We start from the raw sequence: 24,819 nt of genomic DNA on the forward strand, positions 1-24,819 counted from the left end.
CTACACTTGCCAAGGATCCAGTCTGTAAGAAGATTTAGAGAGTATTGAAATGCAATTTTTGGCCCACCACACATATCTTCTAATCCCAAAGTAAAGACTGAAAGCTTCACCTGTTTTTCACTATCAAATGCCTCAAGCTATAAATAGGGCCAAAGCTCATCTCTCTCCACTTAGCAGAGAAGGGTCAAATTTCAGGGGGCAAAGCAAAATAATAAAATGAGTGTCAGGGTATTTTATAGTGTCAGTCAGTCACCCCACAGTCTCCTCTCTCTTCTTTTCTACTGTGCTATCCTAGAATCAAGGATTTCAGCAACAATGCCTCTGTTCAAACTCCCAGGTAGGTGTACAAAGTGTTTGGAGAGCTCTTTTTTTTTTTTTCATAAGCAACTGTTCCTTTAGCTACCATATCAGCTTTGATCATTCATTTAGGGTTCATGATAACTTTAACATACATTTCAGGAAAACACAAAATATTTTCAAGGGTTTTTTGTTTGTTTTTAGTTTTGGGATGTGGGTAAGTTTCTAAAACTGTTATCATGTATGTTGCATCTTTGATGATCCCAGTAGAAGACTCTGTGAAATATTTAATATCTATTCTGCTAGTCTAAACAAAACCTGTGCTGCCATAGCTCTCAGACGGTTCCTACATAATGACTCTAGCTATGGTATTAGCTGAAAATCATGAACATGACAAAAAATAACCCAATGTGTGTATTCTGATGGTTCACGAGCATAGCTTTCTGTTGTCCAGGTTTGTACACACAGTAATTTTTAAAATAATAATGTTATAATTTTTAAATGTTAAAAGCAATACTTGTTTCATGTGAAATAGAAATTATGCTGAAAAAATAAAAGTAATAAACATTCATTTTGAAAGTTGGGAAATTCAGTAAAAGTAATAATTTTATTTTTTACTTATTTATTTATTTTTTGAGACAGGGTGTCACTCTGTTGCCCAGACTGGAGTGCAGTGGCACGATCACCATTCACTGCAGCCCCAATCTTCTGGGACCTGGTGATCCTCCTACCTCAGCCTCCCGAGTAGCTGGGACTACAGGCACTTGCCACCATGCCCAGCTAGTTTTTGTATTTTTTGTAGAGACAGGGTTTCGCTATGTTGCCCAGGCTGGTCTTAAACTCCTGAGCTCAAGCAATCTGCCCGCCTCGGCCTCCCAAAGTGCTGGGACTACAAGTGTTAACCACTGCACCCAGCCAAAAGTAATAATTTTAAAAATCTGCACATCCATTATCCAAAGATATTCACTCTTAACATTTTAGTGTTTTTTTCTTTTCAATCTATTTTCTGTGTAAAATTAAAGAGTTTTTTTTTTTTTAAAGGCACTGTTATGATTATATTGCACATGTAATTTTATATCCCGCTTTTGGGAGGATAATGTTTTGGCTTAACTTTACAACTTGTCCTTTTACCATGGTATCCCAAACCTTTCCTAAAAACCATTTTAAAAGACTGCATATTCTATTTTCTTAACTAATCCCTTAGGTTCTTTATGGTTTGGGGTTTTTGTTTGTTTGTTTTTAGAGACGGAGTCTCCCTCTGTCACCCAGGCTGGAGTGCAGTGGCATGACCTTGGCTCACGGCAAGCTCCGACTCCCAGGTTCACGCCATTCTGCCTCAGTCTCCCGAGTAGCTGGGACTACAGGTGCCCGCCACCACGCCCGGCTAATTTTTATATTTTTAGTAGAGACGGGGTTTCACCGTGTTAGCCAGGATGGTCTCGATCTCCTGACCTCGTGATCCGCCTGCCTCGGCCTCCCAAAGTGCTGGGATTACAGGCGTGAGCCACTGCGCCAGGCCTCTTTATGTTTTTTTATAAGTATGTTCTGATAACAATATTGACACCTAAAGCTTTTTCCATGTTTAAGGATGATTTCCGTAGGATAGCTTCTCAGAAATGGTTGTTTGGTAGGTGTTACTAAATTGTTTACCAAATGAGCTGTTTTAAGTTTGCTACTACCAACATTATATGAGCATTCCCATTTTTCTTCATCAGATATTTTTAAAGATCGTATTTTATAGGGTGCCTTTTAAAAAGTATACTTCAAAATATTAAGAGACATATTAAGAAAAGAAAATGAAGAGCTGTATAATGACCATATTCCCAAGCTTTCTGATGGCAGAAAAGTGTAGGCAAGCTGGAAGGCTGAGCTGAAATAACAGCAATCTACATGCGTCTACCCCAAAGCAGTGATTAATAGCCACTATGAGTACAGAAAGTTGTTCACATATTTTATCTTGTTTTATTTTACTTCATACAGCTGAAGAGAAACGTGAGTATTGCATTACTTTTGCTGCCATTTGTCAGAGTATCAATTAAAAAAAATGATACTATTCCTTAATTCAGAAACATGGCTATTTTTCAGCAGTGTTTATTAAATAATAGCCTTGAAAGTCAACAAAGATTCATAAGGACCATAGATATCCCATAGCATAGCAAATAAGCTCATGGCTTTTCTGGATTCTAATGTGTGTATAAACATATATATATATATACATATATATAATTATATATAATTTTTTAAAAGAAAACCTCATGTGATGCTTTTACTTACTTATTTATTTATTTATTTATTTATTTTGAGATGGATGGTCACCCAGGATAGAGTGCAGAGGTGCGACCTCGGCTCATCGCAATCTTTGCCCCCCAGGTTCAACTAATTATCTTGCCTTAGCCTCCCGAGTAGCTGAGATGACAGGTGCACACCACCACGCCCAGTTAATTTTTAGTACAGACAGGGTTTCACCATGTTGACCAGGCTGGTCTCAAACTCCTGACCTCAAGTGATCTGCCCACTTCAGCCTCACAAAGTGCTGGGATTACAGGTGTGGGCCACCACACCCAGCCTGTTTAATGTTTTGAAAATAAATGACGTAGATTAGCCAAAGGGGCCTATTGAATCTTGCCTTAGTAAAGCAACTCCAGCACACACACACACAAAAAAAGTGTTGTTAATGTTTGTGACCAGATAAAATAAAAACCTATTTTATTTATTTGTTTGTTTATTTATTTGTTTGTTTATTTTTTTTTGAGATGGAGTCTTGCTGTGTTGCCCAGGCTGGAGTGCAGTGGTGCAATCCCAGCTCACTGCAACCTCTGCCTCCCGGGTTCAAGTGATTCTCCTCCGTCTCAGCCTCCTGAGTAGCTGAGTTTACAGGTGCCCACCACCCATCTGGCTAATTTTTGTATTTTTAGTAGAGACGAGGTGTCACCATGCTGGCCAGGTTGGTCTCAAACTCCTGACCTCAAGTGTTCCCCACCTCAGCCTCCCAAAGTGCTATGATTACAGGCGTGAGCCACCGTGCCCAGCCTTAAAAACCTATTTTAGATAAAACTATAACTTTGGTTGTATATTCCCCTCAATCTCAAATTAGACTTGTCCTTTTGCTGACTGATAGTAGGTCTGCCTCTGAATTCCTTTGGGAGATGAAATGTGGCAGATGAAAGGCCTACAACCTTGTCTTTCCTACACATTAATAAAGCACTGCTGAGAAACAAACATGTTTTTCTGGACCTGTTAAGAAGCAAGCATGATATTCCTCTTCTCAAGAGTCTTGCACTTCCTGTGTTAATAATAGTAATCTCCAACTTCTGGACAGTACTGCATAGTTTTAAAGTATTTTTTGTGTAATCTTCATAACAAGTCTCTGAAGTTGACATTATTATTATTAACATTTCCCTTTATGATGATGAACACTGTGGCTCCCAGTTATTATGTGGTTTGCCCAAGGCCATCCAGCTGTAATACACACATTTTCTTTTTTTAATTTTAATTTTAATTTTAATTTTTGAGATGGAGTCTTGCTCTGTCTCCCAGGCTGGAGTGCAGTGGCATAATCTCGGCTCATTGCAACCTCCACCTCCCAGGTTCGAGCAATTCTCCTGCCTCAGCCTCCGGAGTAGCTGGGATTACAGGCACGTGCCACCACACTCAGCTAATTTGGTATTTTTAGTAGAGACGTGGTTTCACCACGTTGGCCAGGCTGGTCTCAAACTTCTGACCTCAGGTGATCCGCCCACCTCAGCCTCCCAAAGTGGTGGGATTAGAGGCATAAGCCACCGCGCCCAGCCTATCTACTTATCTTTTGAAATATAAGTTTCACTCTTTCCTTTCTATAATCACTACCATTCCCTGAAATTTGTTTTGTTTGTCTGTTTGTTTGCACTCCGTCGCCCATGCTGGAGTGCAATGGTGCAAACATGGCTTACTGCAGCCTCAATCTTCTGGGCTCAAGTGATCCTCCCACCTCAGTCTCCTGAGTAGCTGGGACTACATGCATATGCCACCATGCTTGGCTAATTTTTGAATTAAAAAAAAAAAAATTTTTTTTGTGGAGATGAGGTTCTCACTATGTTGCCCAAGCTCCAAAGTCTTGAACTCCTGACCTCAAGCAATCCTCCCACCTCAGCCTCTCAAAGTGCTGGGATTACAGGTGTGAGTCACCATGCCAGGTCCACTCCCTGAGGTATTTTTGAAAGGCAGAGCTCTTGAATTAAGAGTCAAATTTCAGCTGTGGTTACATGAAGTCAAAACAAGTGGTTGATTCAGTGGAAGGAAATATCAGCCATATAATTTTTGGTCATCATGTAACCTACTTCTAAAGAGTAGGGTTTCTACTTTTCAACTGTCTGTAGTGGCTTAGAGAGATACAATCTTAGTAAAAACAATACTGTTTTAAAATAGGAAACAAATAGAAATGTGCAGTCCCAGACAATGAATGCTTGTTCTGGAAGAGCCAGATATCAAGCAAGTAGGATTTGGTTTCTGGGCATCCATTTCCATACCGTCCTTCCTGAGGCCTCCAGCATTATTGCTGCAGACCCAGCATGACTGACCAATTGCATCATCATCCTCATTCTCATCTTCATAACCAACTGTCCTGTTTCCATTTGCCCTTCATGGTACATGCAGCCTCTTCCAACTTCTGCTTGCCACTCTCCCTTGAGATGCATGTGCTTGCTCGTGATGCTTAGGAAGAAGTGACATTATTTCTGGGGATCAGTTGGCAGTAGGGTGTGGAGGCATTATCAGGCCATCGAATGCATTTATTTGGTGTTCCATTTGTTCCTTCATGGATCATGATGCTTGCCAAAGAACTACTTATAGCATCCAAAGATGCTTTTCGGTTTCAGGTGTTTGAGTTTAACAAGGCAAATAGATGCATGAAGTTCGGCCAACATAGTGGGCTTCTCTGTTAACTTTGCTGTAACAAACCGGGTTTTAAAAACTGGCTGACCTGACTGTTATTGTTGGGAAAGTTATGAATCAATTCCTATCATCTCCAATGTACATTTCATCATGTACTAAGTCATATCATTTATCATCTCATTCATAGTCCAAAGCTAACCCCACACACCAAATGTCTGTTTGACCAATGCTACACATTACATCATTCAATTTAATCTGGTGCTTTATTTGTCTTAAGGCATTTTCACATACATTATCTCACTTAGTGTCACAACAGCCTTGCCAGTGAGGTTGGGTAGGTATTAGTATTCCCACTTTATAGATTAAGAAATGGAAATAGAGGAAGATGTAGGAGGTGTTAAGTGCAGAGCAGGGAGCTTGAACACATGGCATCTACTTAATTTAGAATAAAAAATATGGACTTTTGCAGGCCTGTATAGATATTAATGGGTGGGGGCATCTTTCTCTCTACAGTTTGCTCTGTCATTTTGTGGGGAATGTTTCTGTCTTCTACTGTTGCTCCAAATAGCTAGCTATTTGCCATTGTCATTATTGCTACCAGCTCTTTTCTGGAAATTCCAGGAAAAGTATTAGAGGTAATGATTATTCAGACAGAAAACACTGAGGATCTGGAGAACACAGTGGAACTTAACAGAAAGGCAGGTACTTGATGGCCATCACCATCCTGATGACACTGATTTTCTTTTCTTTTTTGAGACAGAGTTTTGCTCTGTCACCCAGGCTGGAGTGCAGTGGTGCAGTCTCAACTCACTGCAACCTCTGCCTCCCGGGTTCAAGTAATTCTCTTGCCTCAGCCTCCTGAGTAGCTGGGATTACAGGCATGCACTACCATGCACAATTAATTTTCGTATTTTTAGTAAAGACAAGGTTTCACCATGTTGGCCAGGCTGGTCTCGAACTCCTGACATCAAGGGATCCACTCTCCTTGCCCTCCCAAAGTGCTGGGATCACAGGGATGAGCCACTGTGCCCAGAGACACTGGTTTTCTTATATCCTGAGGGTCTTGGGGTTATTCATTGCCAAACTAAGAAGCATCATTTCCCTCCAATTTAAGAATGGGAAAATTAGGGTATGTACAAGTAAAATTGGCCTTCCAAGGGTCATTCATTATTGAGGCCCATGTCCACAAGAAATGGGACTTCCAGCACTAGGTAGTAAATGTTAGTGGTCCCTTCCCTGCATACAGCAGCACATCACCAAGTTGTCTGGATTTGAAAAAAACAAGGTTTGATGTGTGAGAGAAACACAGTATCTGTCTTAAGTAGAAGAAAGGCCCTACAGTACACATTTATTTCTCAGAACTACTTAGATCACTGGAATCACTGGCTCTCCTTAGCAAGAAAAACTCCAAGGACCAATAACCCTATCCACATATTTAACACCATCAGAAAAACTCCACCAACCTAATGGGAAGAACTGTGCTGCATGGTTCAAATTATGAAATTAAACTTAGCCTTGCCAGAAACAGGTGATCTTACTGAGGTGCTAGTCCTACAAGAGCCCGGTCTTATCTTTAGGACCATCTTTAGGACTGTTCTGAAATGTGCTATGAGAATCTGACCCATGTTTCTGAGAGCATATTTTCAAGGTACCAACACAGAAACCCAGTAAAAGGAGAGCAGGCACTGAGCTCTGTGGTGTTTCAGGGACCCTGGTTGGAAAGCAGGGGAGCCATGCACGCAGCACAGTCCTTGTCCCATGCCTTACACATAGCAGAAACTCTCAGATGACTTTTGAAAAGGGGCTTGAACACTAATATGTGAAAACCTCTTTTAGAAATTGATGACGCAATGCGCAACTTTGCTGAAAAAGTGTTTGCCTCTGAAGTCAAAGATGAAGGAGGTCGTCAGGAGATTTCCCCCTTTGATGTGGATGAGATCTGTCCGATTTCTCATCATGAGATGCAAGCACATATATTCCATCTGGAGACTCTGTCCACCTCCATAGAAGCCAGGAGGTAAGTGGTGTAAGGGGAGTGCTTAGTATATTGGCACCTAAGGAGGGGTATCTGCCAGGGAAGATATGGTTCAATTTATCCAAATGATGGTTCAACTCAGAGGAAGAACTCTGCCAGAATTAGAAATTCATAAGGCTGGGCACAGTGGCTCAAAAATGTAATCCCAGCACTCTGGGAGGCCGAGGTGGGTGGATCACTTGAGGACAGGAATTTGAGACCAGCCTGGTCAACATGGTGAAACTCTGTCTCTACTAAAAATACAAAAATTAGCCAGGCATGGTGGTGCACGCCTGTAGTCCCAGCTACCTGGGAGATTGAGGCAGGGGAATCGCTTGAACCTGGGAGGCAGAGGTTGCAGTGAGCCAAGATCACCCCACTGCACTCCAGCCTGGGTAACAGAGCGAGAGTCTGTCTCAAAAAAAAAAAAAAATTCCTTTTCCCCCCAACACTGTATATGCTAGAGTGAGTAGAGTGAGGGGCAAATGATGAAAAAAGAAGAAAGCAGTGGGCCTCCTATCTCGTCCACATCTCCCTTGATTGAAGCCTCCCTACCCATCTAAGCAAGAGGACTTCAAGATACCATAGAATTATTTCAAACCAAAGTGGGCAAATGGCTGCTGTGGACATATTCAATTTACACACAACGCTAATATAAACTGGGACTCAAGAGCCTTCATCTTCAGACTCTGTCCCTAGCCAACCTTCGTGTTATGCTCCCTGACATGAATCCTGCCCTCCAGTTAGTCTGACCACCTCCTGGCCTTAGGAATACTGCTCTCCAGTTCTGCCCTCATGCCCTGCCCATCCTATGTCTGTGATGCATACTTGCTGCCTCCCCCAAGCAGTCTTTGAAAATCCCTCTCCACCAAGTCTATTTTCCTTTGTTTGAACCACTCTAGGATTCACTACCAGCCACAATTTTTACTCAAACCTCAAACCTATACTAACTACTTTGCTGGAACCCCCTCCTTAAGTCCTCCCCCATCCCATCAGCTTCATGAGGAAAAGACTATTCTGCTGTCTTTCTCTTGATTTTACATCTTTAAGGAAAGAACAGCAATCCACCTCCTTTGGTGTCCCCCATAGGACTTAACACAGGACTTGGGTCAAAGCAATAAACTTGGGTCAAGCTCAACAAATATTTGTTGATTTGAGAAAATAATATTAAATACCTTATAAGTTCCAGGTACTGTGCTAGGCATTTTATATACATTAAATCTCATAGAAATCCTATAAGGTAGTCATTTTTGCACCATTTGTTTTAGGTGGGTAGATGGGAGCTCCTTTATCGATGTTTAAGGAACATGAATAAAATGATACAGGTAGTAACTGACATAGCCTGTGTTTTCTGTAGTACCTAGACTGCCTATTCTGCTGGGAGTGGACTGCCTGGGAAGAAGGGTGTCGTGGTGAAGGTCTTCTAGTAGGATTGCTAAGGCCATTCCAAGGTAGACAAGGGAGAGGGGCACAAGGTCATGTGTCTTCAGTAATTTCTCCTCTCACTATGCTTGGATCCTGTTTCTGATCCCCAACCACATTTTAATTTTTACTTTTTGTCCTCAGAATAAAATTGTGTAGAGAAACATCTATCTATCACAATGAAATGCCTGATGAAGACAAAATTAACTCTTACTTTTAAATTTCGAACCCAGAAAAAAGCGTTTCCAAGGACGGAAGACTGTTAATTTGTCCATTCCACTAAGTGAAACATCTTCCACCAAACTGTCCCACATTGATGAATACATTTCCTCATCTCCAACCTACCAGACCGTGCCTGATTTTCAGAGAGTGCAGATCACTGGTGACTATGCCTCTGGGGTGAGTTGGTCCTTGCCACTCAGACTTAGCAACCAGGAAGCCATTCAGCTTGACAGTTCTAGCTCCTTACCTTCTTCTCCTTCCTGTTGAGGGAGGTATTAGCTCACCTGTCCTTTGTTACACTTCATTATTGCATTTCAATACTAATATGGTACGTCTTATATTTCTGTTGTTTTGATCATCCCACATAATTTATCCTCTATCTCATTTGCTTGACATGGAGAATATAGAGTAGAATGCAGTGTGTATGTTACAGAATACAATGGACAGATTTTGGCAAAAAGGACCAAAGAGAGCAGTAGAGTGGTCAAGTCTCACTGATGTTGTTGTAAATCAGAAAAGGGAGCCTCTGGGGAGGCATGGAGTCTCTGGGGAAAAGAAGGACCCCAGCAGACCTAGGATAGCGAGAAGGGCTGCAGATAGCATAACCAACCAAAGAAAACAGATCCAGAGAAAGAGAGAGGGAAGAGAAAAAAGAAGGAACCAGAGAAAGGAAGGAAGATGAGAGAGAGGTTAGAAAATCCTAATGAGGCTATTGTTTTTTGACGAGCTGAACTCTCCAATTTCATTACAGATGGTTACACAGTAGATCATTACTTGGAACAGACTCTAGGATGCCACAGGGATAGTAAAGTCATGTCACAAACAACTTGACCTGCTTGTCTCATCCAGAACAGTTGGTCAATTAATAAATCTATGCCACATGGACTTGCAGAATCAGCATCATATTGGTGAAACTGCTGTGCAGCCATCGGTCGATTCTCCAAATATGGTTTTAATGACTAGTGCTGGGTCCCCTTCTCATGTAACTGACCCACTTAGGGTCAGTCCTAAGACACTTAAAAGTAACAGAGCAATTAAATGCACCTCATTCTTGTTTATTCATTTTCTGTATAACATGTGTGCTCTCTAAATGGCAGGGGGTTTAGACAGTAAATAACTAAAAAGAAATGCCTAATAGAGATGAGTACAGGGGAAACACAGTTTGGAGAAGTCCAGAATTCAAAATAACATAAACATTTGGAGATAAACTTCATACCTGCATGCTTGATAGAAATGAAAACAAGAATAAAAACAAAGAAGTTAGGAGGACGAACAAAATGTACACAAGTCAAGGAGTACTTCTCCTCCTATGAAAGCTGAAGGGCACCTGAAACCTTGACCTGGAGACTGGGAAAAACGAAGTATGTTGCTGTACCTGTTGGCTGAATGTGGCTGGGCTGCTGAGCAACACTCTACGCTCTACCTGGTTGTAGTCTGCACCCAAATTAGTCTTCACCCTTGTAATTTAAACAGAGAGGCAAAGGGGAAATCAGGGCTCAGTTCCCAAGATCATTAATTCCTGGTAAACACTAGATTCAATTTAATCAGTCTCTATTGAGCATCTATTCTGTGCTAGGCATTGTGTGCTGAGAACATGAAGGTGAATAAGACTCAGCTCTCATTCTTGAGGACCTGATAGACTAGTGGCCTATTAAGTGGCAATGAACTACGCATGCCATTGGAATCAGGGAAGCAGATCCCCAGACCTAGCACCTGTGCCAGACGCTTTTGGCCAAGGTCAGCAGGTCTTTAAAATAGTTAAACTAATTGAGGATCAATATCTGGACCTTAAACTATTGGGGACAAGCATATGTTAGTCCCACAGTAAAAGTCTTTGGGTTCTGATAACGAACATTCAGTGATTTCAAGTTATAACTACTTGGGCATGCCTGGCCCAGCCAGGAGTTGGGAATGGGGGCAGGGGAAATTTCCAGCAGCTCTAATAAAGCTTTCCTCTAGAATCTCTCAATTTTTACCCAGAAATAAAATTCCCTTTAAAATCATCTAAAAGACTAACTTCTCACAGAATGATGTTGTGATCCACCGTAGCTGAAGAAGGCCGTGCATGGGTTTGAGAGATTTGTGACCCCTTATTCATCCCAAAATATTTCCCTCACTGACTGAGTGGTTTGAATTCTCACAATTTGAGTCACATGGTATTTCAGTTGAGGTATTGTCTTGTACTTAAAATGTTCACATGTACTTGGAAGGAAGAAAGTATATACCAAGTTAGAATGGATTCCTTTAATCCTATTTGCTAGATAATCCCTGCTATGTAACAAAAACCAAAAACAAATACAGGACTACAGAGGAAAGACTCGTAGGACAGGTAAGTTTGGTAGAGAAGAAAAAGCTAGAAAAGCTTCAGGACCTGCTCTGGGAGGGAGATCCAGGTCCCAAGTCAATTAAGAAGCAGCCAGGTGAGTGGCGAGGCTCAGAATGGGTTGCGATACACAAGAGAGCTGGGAGGTGCCAAGGATAAGCTTCACTCACTTCTCAGTTTTTCATGGGATTGACACTGATATGCTGACTTTTTTTTTTTTTTGGCAGGTTACAGTTGAAGATTTTGAAATTGTTTGCAAAGGTCTGTATCGGGCACTATGCATACGTGAGAAATACATGCAGAAGTCATTTCAGAGGTTCCCTAAAACCCCCTCCAAATACTTGAGGAACATTGATGGCGAGGCTTGGGTAGCAAATGAGAGCTTCTATCCAGGTAACAATTCTCTTACATAATGTATGAAACATATTTTATTTAAACTACTGAATATTAAATTTTAAATATGCCTCTAGATTATAAGTAATCCAGTCTAAAAATATCATAGTCATAATCATCTTTGGCCCCATTTCCTTATGTGTCCAATCACTTGATTCAGTCTGCACATCTCTCTGAACTTTTTCTCTTCACCATTCCCTAAACCCTCATTCAGGCTTATCCTTCTCCTTGCCCAGATTATTGCAAGAGCTTCCTAACTACTCTGCTAAATTTCAGTCTCACTCTCTTTTTGTTCATTTTTACTTTGATGCTAATTTTTAAAACACAGATCTGAGCACATCCTTCTCCTGACAAGAACCTTTAGCTGCTCCTTGCTACCTACAAAGCAAAGTCCAGTCTTTAGCCTGGCATTTGAGGCCCACACCCTCTGGCCCCCTAACTACACTTTGTTTGTTTTCCGAGACAGGGTCTCATTCTGTTGCCCAGGCTGGAGTGCAGCGGCACCCTCTCGGCTCACTGCAACCTCCGCCTCCTGGGTTCAAGTGATTCTCCTGCCTCAGCCTCCTGGGTAGCTGGGATTGCTGGTGTGTGTCACCATGCCTGTCTAATTTTTGTATTTTTTTGTAGAGATGGGGTTTTGCCATGTTGGCAGGCTGGTCTTGAACTCCTGGCCTCAAGTGATCTGCCTGCCTCAACCTCCCAAAGTTCTGGGATTACAGGCATGAGGCACCACACCTGGCCTATTTATTTTTGAACTTGCACACTCAACCTATTTCTGAACTTACTTTCTCTGCTCCATTTTTATACTCTTGGTTCTGGTTGGAAATATTTCTCGTTCCCTACATAGTTCAACACCTTCCTGCTCCTGGATTGCTGCTCTGCTTCCCTGTGCCCAGGCTGTCCTTCCCCTCACTTATTCACCACATGCCCAAGTCTCCTGAGCCAACCGAATCTTTCAAGAGGCAGCCCAAATACTATCATTTCTTGCCTTCTGGATAGAAGTTATGACTTTCCATAGCACTTTATTTACTTATCTCAGTTTTTACTTTCTGCCTTGTAGAAAGTTAAGTACATATTTTTCAACAATCAGATTTTAATAATTTTACAGATTTATATTGTATAACTGGAACGTAATTGACTTAATTCCTATTTTTAGGCAATTAAATTTCTGACTTTTTAAAACTTGTTTCTAAAAAGGGTACACTAAGCATCTTTATATACACACCTTCCTGTAATTGTCTTACAACTTTAGGATTACACTCCTAGAACTAAAGTTTCTGGGGAGGCAAATATTTAAGATTTTTGAGGCCAGGCGTGGTGGCTCATGCCTATAATCCTAACGCTTTGGGAGGCCAAGGCAGGTGGATCACAAAGTCAGAAGATCGAGACCATCTTGGCTAACACGATGAAATCCCATCTCCACTGAAAATACAAAATTTAGCCAGGTGTGGTGGCAGGCTCTGTAGTCCTAGCTACTCAGGAGGCTGAGGCAGGAGAATGGTGTGAACCCGGGAGGCCGAGCTTGCAGTGAGCTGAGACTGCGCCATTGCACTCCAGCCTGGGCGACAGAGCGAGACTCCGTCTCAAAAAAAAAAAAAAGAAAGATTTTTGAACTTCCAAATTGTAATATTATTAAAGATCTCCAGTTCTACAACTCCCTGTCTGTAATTCCTTTTAATACTAAAATCATATTAAACATGTCTCCAGTTTGGTAACCCATAACAGTGGTTTACCCATCCTCTATAATATTGACATTTAGCTTGTCTTGTCTTTATTTCCCTTAAGTTACGCTTTAATAATAATTATATCATTAATAGTGAGCTATTAATCCTCAAGTACAAGGATTTCAAAATTAATATTTGATAACAGTAACAAATATTGTAGTAACATGCTGTTTCACTTCTCTTATGTTCCTTATCTCCCAATTTTGAATAGGAAATGTGCAGACTGTTTTTTTCCTATGCTATTTTTCTCACTTTGGCTGCTGTGGGCATCACTTGTAAACAGGAGACTTTCTGATGCCTTCCTTGGGCACAGCAGTGAAAAGGCATAAAGGACCATACTTGTTGAAAGTCAAAAGGATGAATTCTTAAAGGCTCTAACAGTGCGAAATGTGTTCATGGCTTCCTTAGGCTGAAATGGCTAGCAGTGGAAAGAAGGGAACACATCCACTTAATCTCTTCTCAATTCCTTTAGCAGAAATTGTATGTGCTTTAAAAGGTGGGAAAAATAATTCTGATAAGAATTATAATTCTAACAATAATAATTTATTTTATATCTCTTTTTTACATTAAAACCTCTTTAGGTGGAGCACAGAGGATTCTTAGGGGAGTGAAACTATTCTGTATGATACTATAAAGGTGGATACATGTCATTATACATTTGCCAAAACCCACAGGCTTTGAGTGAACCCTAATGTGCACTACGGACTTTGGGTCATTACAAGGTGTTAACGTATATTCATCTATTATAACAAATGGACCCTCTGATGCAGGATGTCTAGAGTGGAGACAGGCTGTGCGTGTGTGGGTAAGGGGCTGTGGGGAAACTGCACTTTCTTTTTCTTTTTTTTGAGATGGAGTCTCACTCTGTCACCCAGGCTAGAGCGCAGTGGCACAAACTCACTCACTGCAACCTCCACCTCCTAGGTTCAAAAGATTCTCCTACCTCAGCCTCCTGAGTAGCTGGGACTACAGGCGCACAACACCACACCCAACTAATTTTCGTATTTTTAGTGGAGATGAGGTTTCACCATGTTGGTCAGGCTGATTTTGAACTTCTGACCTCAAATGACCCACCCACCTTGGCCTCCCAAAGTGCTGGGATTACAGGCGTGAGTCACTGTGCCCAGCCTGGAAACGGCATTTTCTACTCAATTTTACTGGGAACCCAAAACTGATCTTTAAAAGCTTATTTCAAAAAACACTCTAAATTATGCCTAATAAAAAAGATTGGCTTAAATAAGGTAAAGATCTAAACTCTATTTTTTTAACTGTAGTTTGACTCTCATTCTTATGTTATTATCTAAGAGCTAATAATATGCTCTAAACAGAAAGCCTTTGATGACCAACTTCAATAAATAATGAAGATTGTTTGTAAGTAGTTATATCAATTACTTTATGTAAATAGTTCTTCCAAAGAACTTGAAAAATCATTCTTACACTAGATAACATATTATTTTATTTTCCTTTTTTTTGAGATAGGGTCTCCCTCTGTCACCTAGGCTGGAGTGCAGTGGTGCGATCTCAGCTCACTGCGACGTATGCCTCCAGGGTTCAAGTGATTCTCCTGCCTCAGCCTCCTGAGTAGCTGAGGTAACAGGCATGCGCCACCACAGCCTGGCTAATTTGTGTATTTGTAGTAGAGACAGGGTTTCACCATATTGGTCAGGCTGGTCTCAAACTTCTGACCTTAGGTGATCTGCCCGCCTTGGCCTCCCAAAGTGCTGGGATTACAGGCACGAGCCACCGCGCCTGGCCAACATATTATTTTTATAGCTATTTTATACTATTAAGTCACCTTTAAAAAATAATGCAAAAATAAAGGTTAGCTTAATTCCAGATAATTACAACTTAAGTACTGGATTCCAAGCTAATGAGATGTTGTAGTATTTCAGATTTTGGTTATTTTTATGTGGTCGTTCATCCTATGTGCTAATATATTACTCTGTGTTTGATTGAAAAAGTCTTTACTCCTCCTGTGAAGAAGGGAGAGGACCCTTTCCGAACAGACAACCTTCCTGAAAACCTGGGCTATCACCTCAAAATGAAGGACGGTGTAGTTTACGTCTATCCTAATGAAGCAGCAGTCAGCAAAGACGAACCTAAGCCACTTCCTTACCCAAATCTGGACACCTTCTTAGATGATATGAATTTTTTACTCACTTTAATTGCTCAAGGACCTGTGTAAGTGTTTAGCAAGACCTAAACAACAACAACTAGTACTACTTCTACTGATAGTGAGACTAAGTATTTACTAAATGCTTACTATGTTCAAACACTATATTAAGCCCTTCATGCACATCATTCCTTTTATTGCTTACACTTGCCCTGTGAGGTGGTTATTTTCATAATTCCAGTTTTATGAGCTGAGACTTTGATGAGTTAAGTAACTTGCCTAAAGTGACACAGCTGGCTGAGCCAGGATTCACGCTCGAATCTGCTGACCCCAAAGGCAGGACCTTTAACTTTGAACAACACTCTCTCCATTGAGTTTTAAGATACCTTTCCAAGTTCTCCCTCATTATTATGTCCAACATTGTTGCAAAGATTAAGCCCTTGGAGCCCACTACTTCTCAATGGGATTAACTGCAGAGTAAACTGAAAGGTTTGTTCCAAAAATTATTTCCTATGAATGATAAAGGTCCTGACAGTTTTGAAATTGTGACTGTTTTTCTTGAATGTCTGAAACTTTTTGGAATTATGTAATTTTATTTTTCACAGTAAGACCTATACCCACCGGCGCCTGAAGTTCCTCTCCTCCAAGTTCCAGGTCCATCAGATGCTTAATGAGATGGACGAGTTAAAGGAGCTGAAAAACAACCCCCACCGAGATTTTTATAACTGCAGGAAGGTAAACATTTTAGTCGCTCAGAGGTAATTCGTGGGCAAAAACAATGCAATTATTTATTGAGAAGTATAAGAAAAGAGTGTGTTTCTGATTAATCTAAGATTTCTACAGGTTCAGTGGATTTTAGTAAAAACAGATAATAGATTATGTCTAATGGGTTAGGGTTAAGTGCCATTTCTATTGTTTTCCCCATAGAAAGGTTTGCCACATTTTCGGCATAAAAAATTATAGTTATCATCAACAATGAAAACAGCAACAACAACAACAAAACATCAAAAATGACCATTCTAGAATTTGAAAGCTCTTCCTTCTAGTCCCTTTTCTTTGAATTCCTGACTGTAAGACCTTGGAGGAAGGGATGACATATTTTCATTTCAGTGTCTTCATTTGTCAAATTGGGAACTACACCTGCACAGTCCAGTTCATATAAGGATTGTGAATATCAAATGAGCTAGCCTAGAGATTGTGAAATCCAATAAACTAGACACACTTCCAAGATGTATTCTGACCATTAAAATGATTACAAGGAAGTGGGAATAGGAAATATATGAGCAGAGATTCAGGCCCAAATGCTGGCTCAGCTGCCTATACAACTTTGGACTAATTACTTAATCTGCTGAAATTTCAGTGTATAAAATTTAGTTATAAGAATATCTACCTCATAAAAGCCATCACTGTGTCATGGCTTCATAATTTCAATCCTTTCTCCTTAGGGGCTGAAAGTTGTGGTAGTTACTTCACTTCCAGCTGTGTTTTAGGAGCGAAGAATGGTTCAGAAGAATGTGTGGATCAGACATAGGAAATAAATTGGATGTACAGATATACAGAAGAAGCAAGCATTATTATTGCATTTAGCCTAACGTTTCACATCCTTGCATGGGCACATCACAGTTGTAATGGGTTTTTTATTGCTGGACCACCTCCACCAACTGTCAGCTCACATCCTCATTATTTACTTTGTCCCAACGCAGTGGGATTTGCAGCACCATATCCTCTAAACAGAGTAGCATAACTAAGGCTGATTGATGTTTTTTTCTTTCTTTGAATATACATACAGGTGGACACCCATATCCATGCAGCTGCTTGCATGAACCAGAAACATCTGCTGCGTTTTATTAAGAAATCTTACCAAATTGATGCTGACAGAGTGGTCTATAGCACCAAAGAGAAGAATCTGACTCTAAAGGAACTTTTTGCTAAATTAAAAATGCATCCTTATGACCTGACTGTTGATTCTCTGGATGTTCATGCTGTAGGTTGAAACAGCAATGTCAGTTTCACTCTAATACTCAGAGCCCCACGTCTTTCTCCTACAAGCCCTCCCTTCTCAGAGCTCTCTTAACCATCTTGGCTTACCATGCTGCCTGAAAGCACCACAGACAATTTTGAAGTTTGCTCATTGTCACCTGTCCCAAATTCCATTCTTGGAGCCCAATGCCCTCCCCCACTACCAGACCCCAGTTCTACTTGACTATTTCCTAGCTCTCTGTGTCCAGACAGCTCTAGTAATAATACATCTCTGCTCTTTTTTCCTGATTCAGGGACGCCAGACCTTCCAGCGTTTTGATAAGTTCAATGACAAATATAATCCTGTAGGAGCAAGTGAGCTACGGGACCTCTACTTGAAGACAGACAATTACATTAATGGGGAATATTTTGCCACTATCATCAAGGTGAGGTGGAACCAATCAGATCTATGGTATCTGGCATGGTTCTTGAGGAAAGGGAAGAAGGAAGGAAGGAAGAAAGGAAGGAAGGAAGGAAGGAAGGAAGGAAGGAAGGAAGGAAGGAAGGAAGGAAGGAAAGAAGGAAGGGAGGTAGGCAGGTAGGTAGGTATCCCTGGGGCCAAACACTACACAAATGAATATAAGGATTTCCTCTGACGCATCCACTCTAGTGATTTTTAAAGACCTCTATTCCTAAGGTAGAGAAATTAAGGGTGTGGTTTTGAGATTGATTAAGGACCTAGCCTTTTCAGATTCTGAAAGGAAGAGTTGGAAAGGGAATCTCCTCTCCCTAGAACCCCAGGGGAACTTGTGGGAATCCCTGGCTTGGACTTCTCTCTTGGTTTTGCAGGAGGTAGGTGCGGACCTGGTGGAGGCCAAGTACCAGCATGCTGAGCCCCGCCTGTCCATCTATGGCCGCAGTCCTGATGAGTGGAGCAAACTCTCCTCCTGGTTCGTCTACAATCGCATCCACTGCCCTAACATGACATGGATGATCCAGGTTCCCAGGATCTAGTATGTACCTGCCCATCAGAAATTCTAGAGCCTGCCCTTGTCTCATCTGCTTCAACTCCCTTGTATGAACAAGGAACGTGTTGCCCATCTAGAAATAAATCAGCTTTGTTAAAACAGCATTCACTATTGGGTCCTGCATGCTTGGTTTTGTCCATTCTGGGTACAGCACTCTTAACCACAGACAGGAGTTAGGAAGATCATTTCCGATCAGTCCTCTAGCTTTATGAAGATTATAAATAACTTACTGAGAATGATTAAAACTAAGATAGAATAAGAACTATGTACAGTTTGGTATACATTTTCTTTCACCTGGTCTTCTCTGTGTCAAGTCCATTCCTTCCCATGCTCATCTCTACTGGGATGTGGCTTTCTTGTATCAGAACCTTTACTACTGTCTGTCAATTGTCCCACCTACAAGTGCTCAAGTTCTCCACAATCAATGAGTATTTATCAATGGTATTGCTGAGGACGTCATCTCCCTTTCATACCACCCGCTATCATTCACCGCCTTCAGGGATGGCTTCTCTTTCGGTTTGTTCAGTATCATTGATCTTTTATCTAACTTGGGTGTTTATATGTTTTCTGGCTACCTGTCTTTGTGTTCTGTGTGACCTACTGCAATGCAAGCGTTTCATCTTGTCTCTTTAACCAAAAATAGTAATTTTTTGACTGGGATAACACTTCCTAATAGGCAGAGAGGTAGTAGGTTGGTTAGGAGTATAGATCCTGGGCCCAGAGTAGCGATACTTGAATCCTGGCAATACTTGAATCAAGGTAACACAACCACTTAGCTGTGTTACCTTTGGTTAAGTTATAGCACCCCATTGTGCCTTAGTTTCATCATCTCTAAAACAAGGTTAAAAACAATACCTAACTTAGTGAGTTGTTATGAGGATTACATTAGCTAATATTTCTGGACACTTAGAAGAGTGGTTGGAATATATTAAACGCTATATCAGAGTTTGTTAAATTGCAGATCAGAGATATTCTTGGTAATCATTTCCTGTTCACTGTCTTGTAGCTGCACACATATATTGAAGCTTTTATGACATAATTGCATATTCCTCTATGAGGACTTAGCTGTGAAGGTTTAGTTTTCTTATGACAAAGGTTTGTAAGAAAGATGGGGGCATAGGGTCCACCAAGAAATTTTTATTTCCTATGTGCAGCCCAAACTGAATCCCTCTCTATAGGAGACCAAGAAGAATGCATGAGGAGCATGGACCTAGGATAGATATACCAAGTCTTTTCCTGTGCATGACATTCGATCCTCTGGTTCCCTCATACTGGGGCTATCAGTCCTAAAAATCTTTTTTTCTCCTAAATTCTCTTCATTCTTGCCTCTAGTGATGTGTTCCGTTCCAAGAATTTCCTTCCACATTTTGGAAAAATGCTGGAGAATATTTTCATGCCAGTGTTTGAGGCCACCATCAACCCCCAGGCTGACCCAGAACTCAGTATCTTCCTCAAGCATGTAAGCATGACCCTTCAGGCCTTCATACTGCTGCTCATGAACCAGCCTTCCTACCTGGTCATGACTAATTCTTGGTGCTTATCTCTTTATGTTTGGTCTGTGCCTTTGGACCTGAAAGTTTGTGGGAGGACTGGGACCCTGAAGTTGGACTGAACCCATTGCATGGCTCACTTTTCCTAACAGATCACTGGCTTTGACAGTGTGGATGATGAGTCCAAACACAGTGGCCACATGTTCTCCTCCAAGAGTCCCAAGCCCCAGGAGTGGACATTGGAAAATAATCCATCTTACACTTACTATGCCTACTACATGTATGCAAACATCATGGTGCTCAACAGCCTGAGAAAGTAAGTAGGAGAGAACTGGAGCTAGGAGGGTCTATTTAACACAGCTCTTTCTACATATATTGGCACTTAAGGTGGTCAAGGGCCTCATGCATTACTGTGATGGTTCCAATTGGCCCAAATCAGAAATTTTTTTCTCTTAACTCTTTTCTTCAGTGTATTTACTTTGGGGCAGAAATCGATATTTTGATGCTTTCAATAACTTTCACAGTTCCTTTTATTGGGGGAAGTTTAGGAATTTATACTAATCATTGTGCAATTAATTACAAAACTTCATATATTTTGCCCTTCTTGATATATTTGGGTAAGGAATAAGTAGAGGAATATTACACTGGGGTTTTCTGGAAACATTTCTCCCTTAAAGTTTGAATAGAATAGAATAAATGATGAGATGTTGATATTGGTAAATTTCCTATTGAGACTGAAGGTATTTCCATCCAGGCAATCAACACTTGATTTGCTTCCTTATCCCCATATCCTCTGCTGCCTCTTTTTAGAAACTTTGTATTTAGCAAGAATTAAGATTATGATTTGGGACTGTTTTGCTGAATCCTTTGCATGGCTTACTTCCTTCCAGAGTGTTTACTTTTCTACTGAATTTTCTTGTGAATCACTCCATACCCAGAACCTGCGACTCCAATAGCAGTTCTATTTCCCCAGGGAACGAGGCATGAATACGTTTCTGTTCCGACCTCACTGTGGAGAAGCTGGAGCCCTCACCCATCTCATGACAGCATTCATGATAGCAGATAATATCTCTCATGGCCTAAATTTAAAAAAGGTGAGTTGGAAGCTCTCTTCTTAACTTTTACATTGGAGCTAGAGGAATCTTTTTTCCCTTAACCAACCATACTGTCACAAGTCATTATCGACACTGGAATCATATTCAAGTAGAGCATAAAAGATTTTTTAGTTTAGTGCAGTTCATTCTACAGAAAGAAGTAAAGGGACTTGCTCAAGATTACCTTGCTAGTTGCTGTCAGAGATAAGTTAGCGCAGATCTCCTGACTTCTAGCTTAGAATCCTGACAAGGGATAATTCAGAGATGGCCTGGCTTTCCTTAAGCTAGTTTTTGCCAGATTTCTTGTTATAGCATGCTTCAAGATGTTTTTTGTGAGAGTCAGAGCTTTCTTGTAGAGGGAGGGAAAAAAAAATGTTTCATAGCAAAGTCTTTTGCCTGAGACAGACCATCTAACGTAGGCAATTATAGATCGAATAAACAATCTGGTTTGACTCAATGTTTCTGAAAATTAATGTATCCTAAATACATTTATTCTAAATAGCATTTACATTGAAAAACTCCTAAATTCTCCTAAGAGACTTGAAGAACAAGTGATAATTTTGTTGAAAGCTGAAGCTTAAGGCAGACCATGAGATTATAGTGTTTCTAGTTTGTATTCCTATTTCAACAACTTTAAATATTTTTTTACTTTTCTTTTTCAGAGTCCCGTGTTACAGTACTTGTTTTTCTTAGCCCAAATTCCCATCGCCATGTCACCATTAAGTAACAATAGCCTATTTCTAGAGTATGCCAAAAATCCCTTTTTGGATTTCCTTCAGAAAGGGCTAATGATCTCACTCTCTACAGATGACCCAATGCAATTCCACTTTACCAAGGTATAGTATGGACTTGGGCAATACAGGTATATTTTGCTGGACTGTTGTTTCCCACCCAGAATTTGGAAGTCAAATAAAGGTATTTCATTATTTTTTTTGTGCAGGATGCATATTATTCATTAATTCATTCCTCTTTTTTCCTCATTTAATATAACTGCAGGAGCCCCTAATGGAAGAATATGCTATTGCTGCACAAGTCTTCAAGCTGAGCACCTGTGATATGTGCGAAGTGGCAAGGAACAGTGTCTTGCAGTGTGGAATTTCTCATGAGGTAGACCTGTCCTCAAATGGCTTTCCTTCTGAGTATAGGGTCTGCTAACTTGAATACCAAAAAAGTAGTTGGGAAATACATGTAGAAAAATTGTCCCATGAGCCGGGCGCGGTGGCTCATGCTTGTAATCTCAGCACTTTGGGAGGCTGAGGCGGGCGGATCATGAGGTCAGGAGATCGAGACCACGGTGAAACCTCGTCTCTACTAAAAAAAAATACAAAAAATTAGCCGGGCGTGGTGGCGGGCGCCTGTAGTCCCAGCTACTCGGAGAGGCTGAGGCAGGAGAATGGCGTGAACCCGGGAGGCAGCGCTTGCAGTGAGCCGAGATTGCGCCACTGCACTCCAGCCTGGGCGACACAGCAAGACTCCGTCTCAAAAAAAAAAAATTGTCCAACAACATATCATTACTATGGACAAGGACTAGAAGGGATTATTCTATCTCTTTGCTGTCCTTTGGCAAAGGAATAAAAACACTTGATTCACAGATAGAAACTGAGGCACTAGATGATCTTTTAAGGCTATTATTATTCTTTGTCATGGCTAAATAAGAAGGATTTTTGTAAAAATCAATTATTGTCTATATCAGGTGAAAAGGACAAAATTATAGGAGAAAGTAAAGTTTCTGGGCGACAATTACCTTGAGGAAGGCCCTGCTGGAAATGATATCCGGAGGACAAATGTAGCCCAAATCCGCATGGCCTATCGCTATGAAACCTGGTGTTATGAACTCAATTTAATTGCTGAGGGTCTTAAATCAACAGAATAAAAAAAGTAAACCAAATAATAATATGAGTGAGAATTTCATTGTAGAGTTTGAATAATAATAGTCACCTGTTATTGAGTCCCTACTATAAACCAAGGAAAATATTAGATGTTCCACTGATATTATTTCATTTAATCCTTCTCACAACCTTTATAAAGTAGATATTATTATCTCCATTTTGGGGGAAATTAGTACACTGAAGCTAATAAGGTTAATAACCTGCACAAGGATATACCTGGTGAAGGGTAGCAGTGGGAACGTAGGTTTCTCTGACTACAGACTCTATGACTTTCAGGCAAAATATCTATTAAAGATGGGCAAAAATGCAAGCAAATGACTTTTTGGGAGATAGGCTTCTGGTTTATAGAATGAAATTTGCTTAAGGTATTTAGAACCATTAAAAAGTTCTTTGACAAGGTATAAGTGAATAGTGGCTTTTTTAGACAAAACCAGAGGGTGTACCTCAATATAGAAAATCAGCATTTATGAGTTATTATACTGAGGGAGAATTTATCTTACAAAAGGATTCTTAGCTTTAAGGATTTAATTGACAATAAGATTATAGTGAGCTAAACTGGTACATTTTAAATGATTTTGCTTACCAAAGTGAAATGTACATATAACTTAAGAAGCATGCCTGTTACTTAAGGTCAGGTGAAATTCCAAATGGGCAAATGATACTTCCACACATACAACTGTGTTGGCATCTAGTGGCTGGGCTGACATTTCATTCAACTTATTCAATAAACAATTATTGATCAAATAGCTAAATTATCAGGTACTATTCTAAACATCAAAGGTATACAGAATAAGATTTCATTCCTATCCTCTAGTTGTCCTCAGCATGAAGTTATAGTGTGGCTACAAGTAAAAAATAGAATTTTGTGGCCGGGCGCGGTGGCTCACGCTTGTAATCCCAGCACTTTGGGAGGCCGAGGCGGGGGCATCACGAGGTCAGGAGATCGAGACCACAGTGAAACTCCGTCTCTACTAAAAATACAAAAAAATAATTAGCCGGGCGTGGTGGTGGGCGCCTGTAGTCCCAGCTACTCCGAGAGGCTGAGGCAGGAGAATGGCTTGAACCCAGGAAGCGGAGCTTTGCAGTGAGCCGAGACTGCGCCACTGCACTCCAGCCTGGGTGACAGAGCGAGACTCCGTCTCAAAAAAAAAAAAAAAAAAAATAGAATTTTGTGAAATGTCTTCAAAAGTAATGAACTTTTTTCTTTTTTTCTTTTTGAGACAGGTTCTTGCTCTGTCACCCAGGCTGGAGTGCAGTGCAGTGGTGTAATCACAGTTCACTGCAGCCTCAGCCTCCCAGGCTCAGGTGATCCTCTTACCTCAGGCTTCCAAGTAGCCAGGACTACAGGCACATGCCACCACACCCAGCTACTTTTTTGAATCTTTTGTAGAGATGCGGTTTCACGATGTCGCCCCAGCTGGTCTCAAACTCCTATGCTCAAGCGATCCATGTGCCTTGGCCTCCCAAAGTACTGGGATTATAGGCGTGAGCCACTGTGCCCAGCCTGAACTTTCAAATGGAAAAAAAATTTGAAAGCAAATTTCTGCATGTTTCTATATTCTACACAGGCAGCCATACGCATAGGTGTAACCCTGATGGCATGTTTGTACTAGTTCTGGTGTAAGAATCTCGTCCTGATTTCTGAAGTTGAAGTTTTGTTTGTTGAGTATTTGTGAGCCCTTTAAAGAACCAGATTTTATTTTACCTTGGCCTCCTCATCATCTAAATAGTACAAATTGCTACATTAAACACTGTATTCTCAGACTTCAAAGGGCATTAACTACCATTATGTATATCTCCATCTTACCCATGAGAGGGCAGTAGAATACATACATGTGAATTCATTTATTAATCTATAAATTTGGTTTCATACGTGATACTTGGAATTCAACCTGCCTTATTTTGCCAAATAATCTTCCTGAATGCAGGGGTCAAAAAATGCATTTCTGGGCTGGGTGCAGTGGCTCATGTCTGTAATCCCA

General features: G+C 40.7%; 1 protein-coding gene across 2 annotated transcripts; it reads left to right on the plus strand.

Moving 5' to 3' along the window:
- Window positions 1-189: 189 nt before the first annotated feature.
- AMPD1 (adenosine monophosphate deaminase 1) lies at window positions 190-22,836 on the plus strand. 2 transcript variants are annotated; one of them, XM_032154912.2, is made up of 15 exons: window positions 190-337; window positions 7,003-7,183; window positions 8,836-9,001; window positions 11,375-11,540; window positions 15,226-15,445; window positions 15,983-16,112; window positions 17,167-17,361; window positions 17,651-17,782; window positions 18,186-18,349; window positions 19,697-19,823; window positions 20,007-20,170; window positions 20,828-20,948; window positions 21,611-21,784; window positions 21,945-22,055; window positions 22,663-22,836. In XM_032154912.2, exons 1-15 carry the CDS (start codon window positions 217-219, stop codon window positions 22,819-22,821), a joined length of 2,331 nt encoding a protein of 776 aa, XP_032010803.1. In that variant the 5' UTR covers window positions 190-216; the 3' UTR covers window positions 22,822-22,836. The 2 variants fall into 2 exon arrangements, with proteins under 2 accessions (XP_032010803.1, XP_032010804.1); XM_032154913.2 differs by lacking the exons at window positions 190-337; window positions 8,836-9,001 and having other exon boundaries at window positions 7,162-7,183; window positions 22,663-22,825.
- Window positions 22,837-24,819: the final 1,983 nt, after the last annotated feature.

Source organism: Hylobates moloch, unplaced genomic scaffold (assembly GCF_009828535.3).
Source record: "Hylobates moloch isolate HMO894 unplaced genomic scaffold, HMol_V3 SCAFFOLD_5, whole genome shotgun sequence".
Taxonomy (NCBI): Eukaryota; Metazoa; Chordata; class Mammalia; order Primates; family Hylobatidae; genus Hylobates; species Hylobates moloch.

What these genes read in the sequence shown, in the direction of transcription:
- AMPD1 (XM_032154912.2), top strand. Translation starts at nt 217, where the DNA reads ATGAGTGTCAGGGTATTTTATAGTGTCAGTCAGTCACCCCACAGTCTC. An exon ending in ACCTCCATAGAAGCCAGGAG is followed by an intron (nt 7,184 to 8,835) that starts GTAAGTGGTGTA and finishes TTTCGAACCCAG; the next exon opens with AAAAAAGCGTTTCCAAGGAC. An exon ending in AGTGTGGAATTTCTCATGAG is followed by an intron (nt 22,056 to 22,662) that starts GTAGACCTGTCC and finishes ACAAAATTATAG; the next exon opens with GAGAAAGTAAAGTTTCTGGG.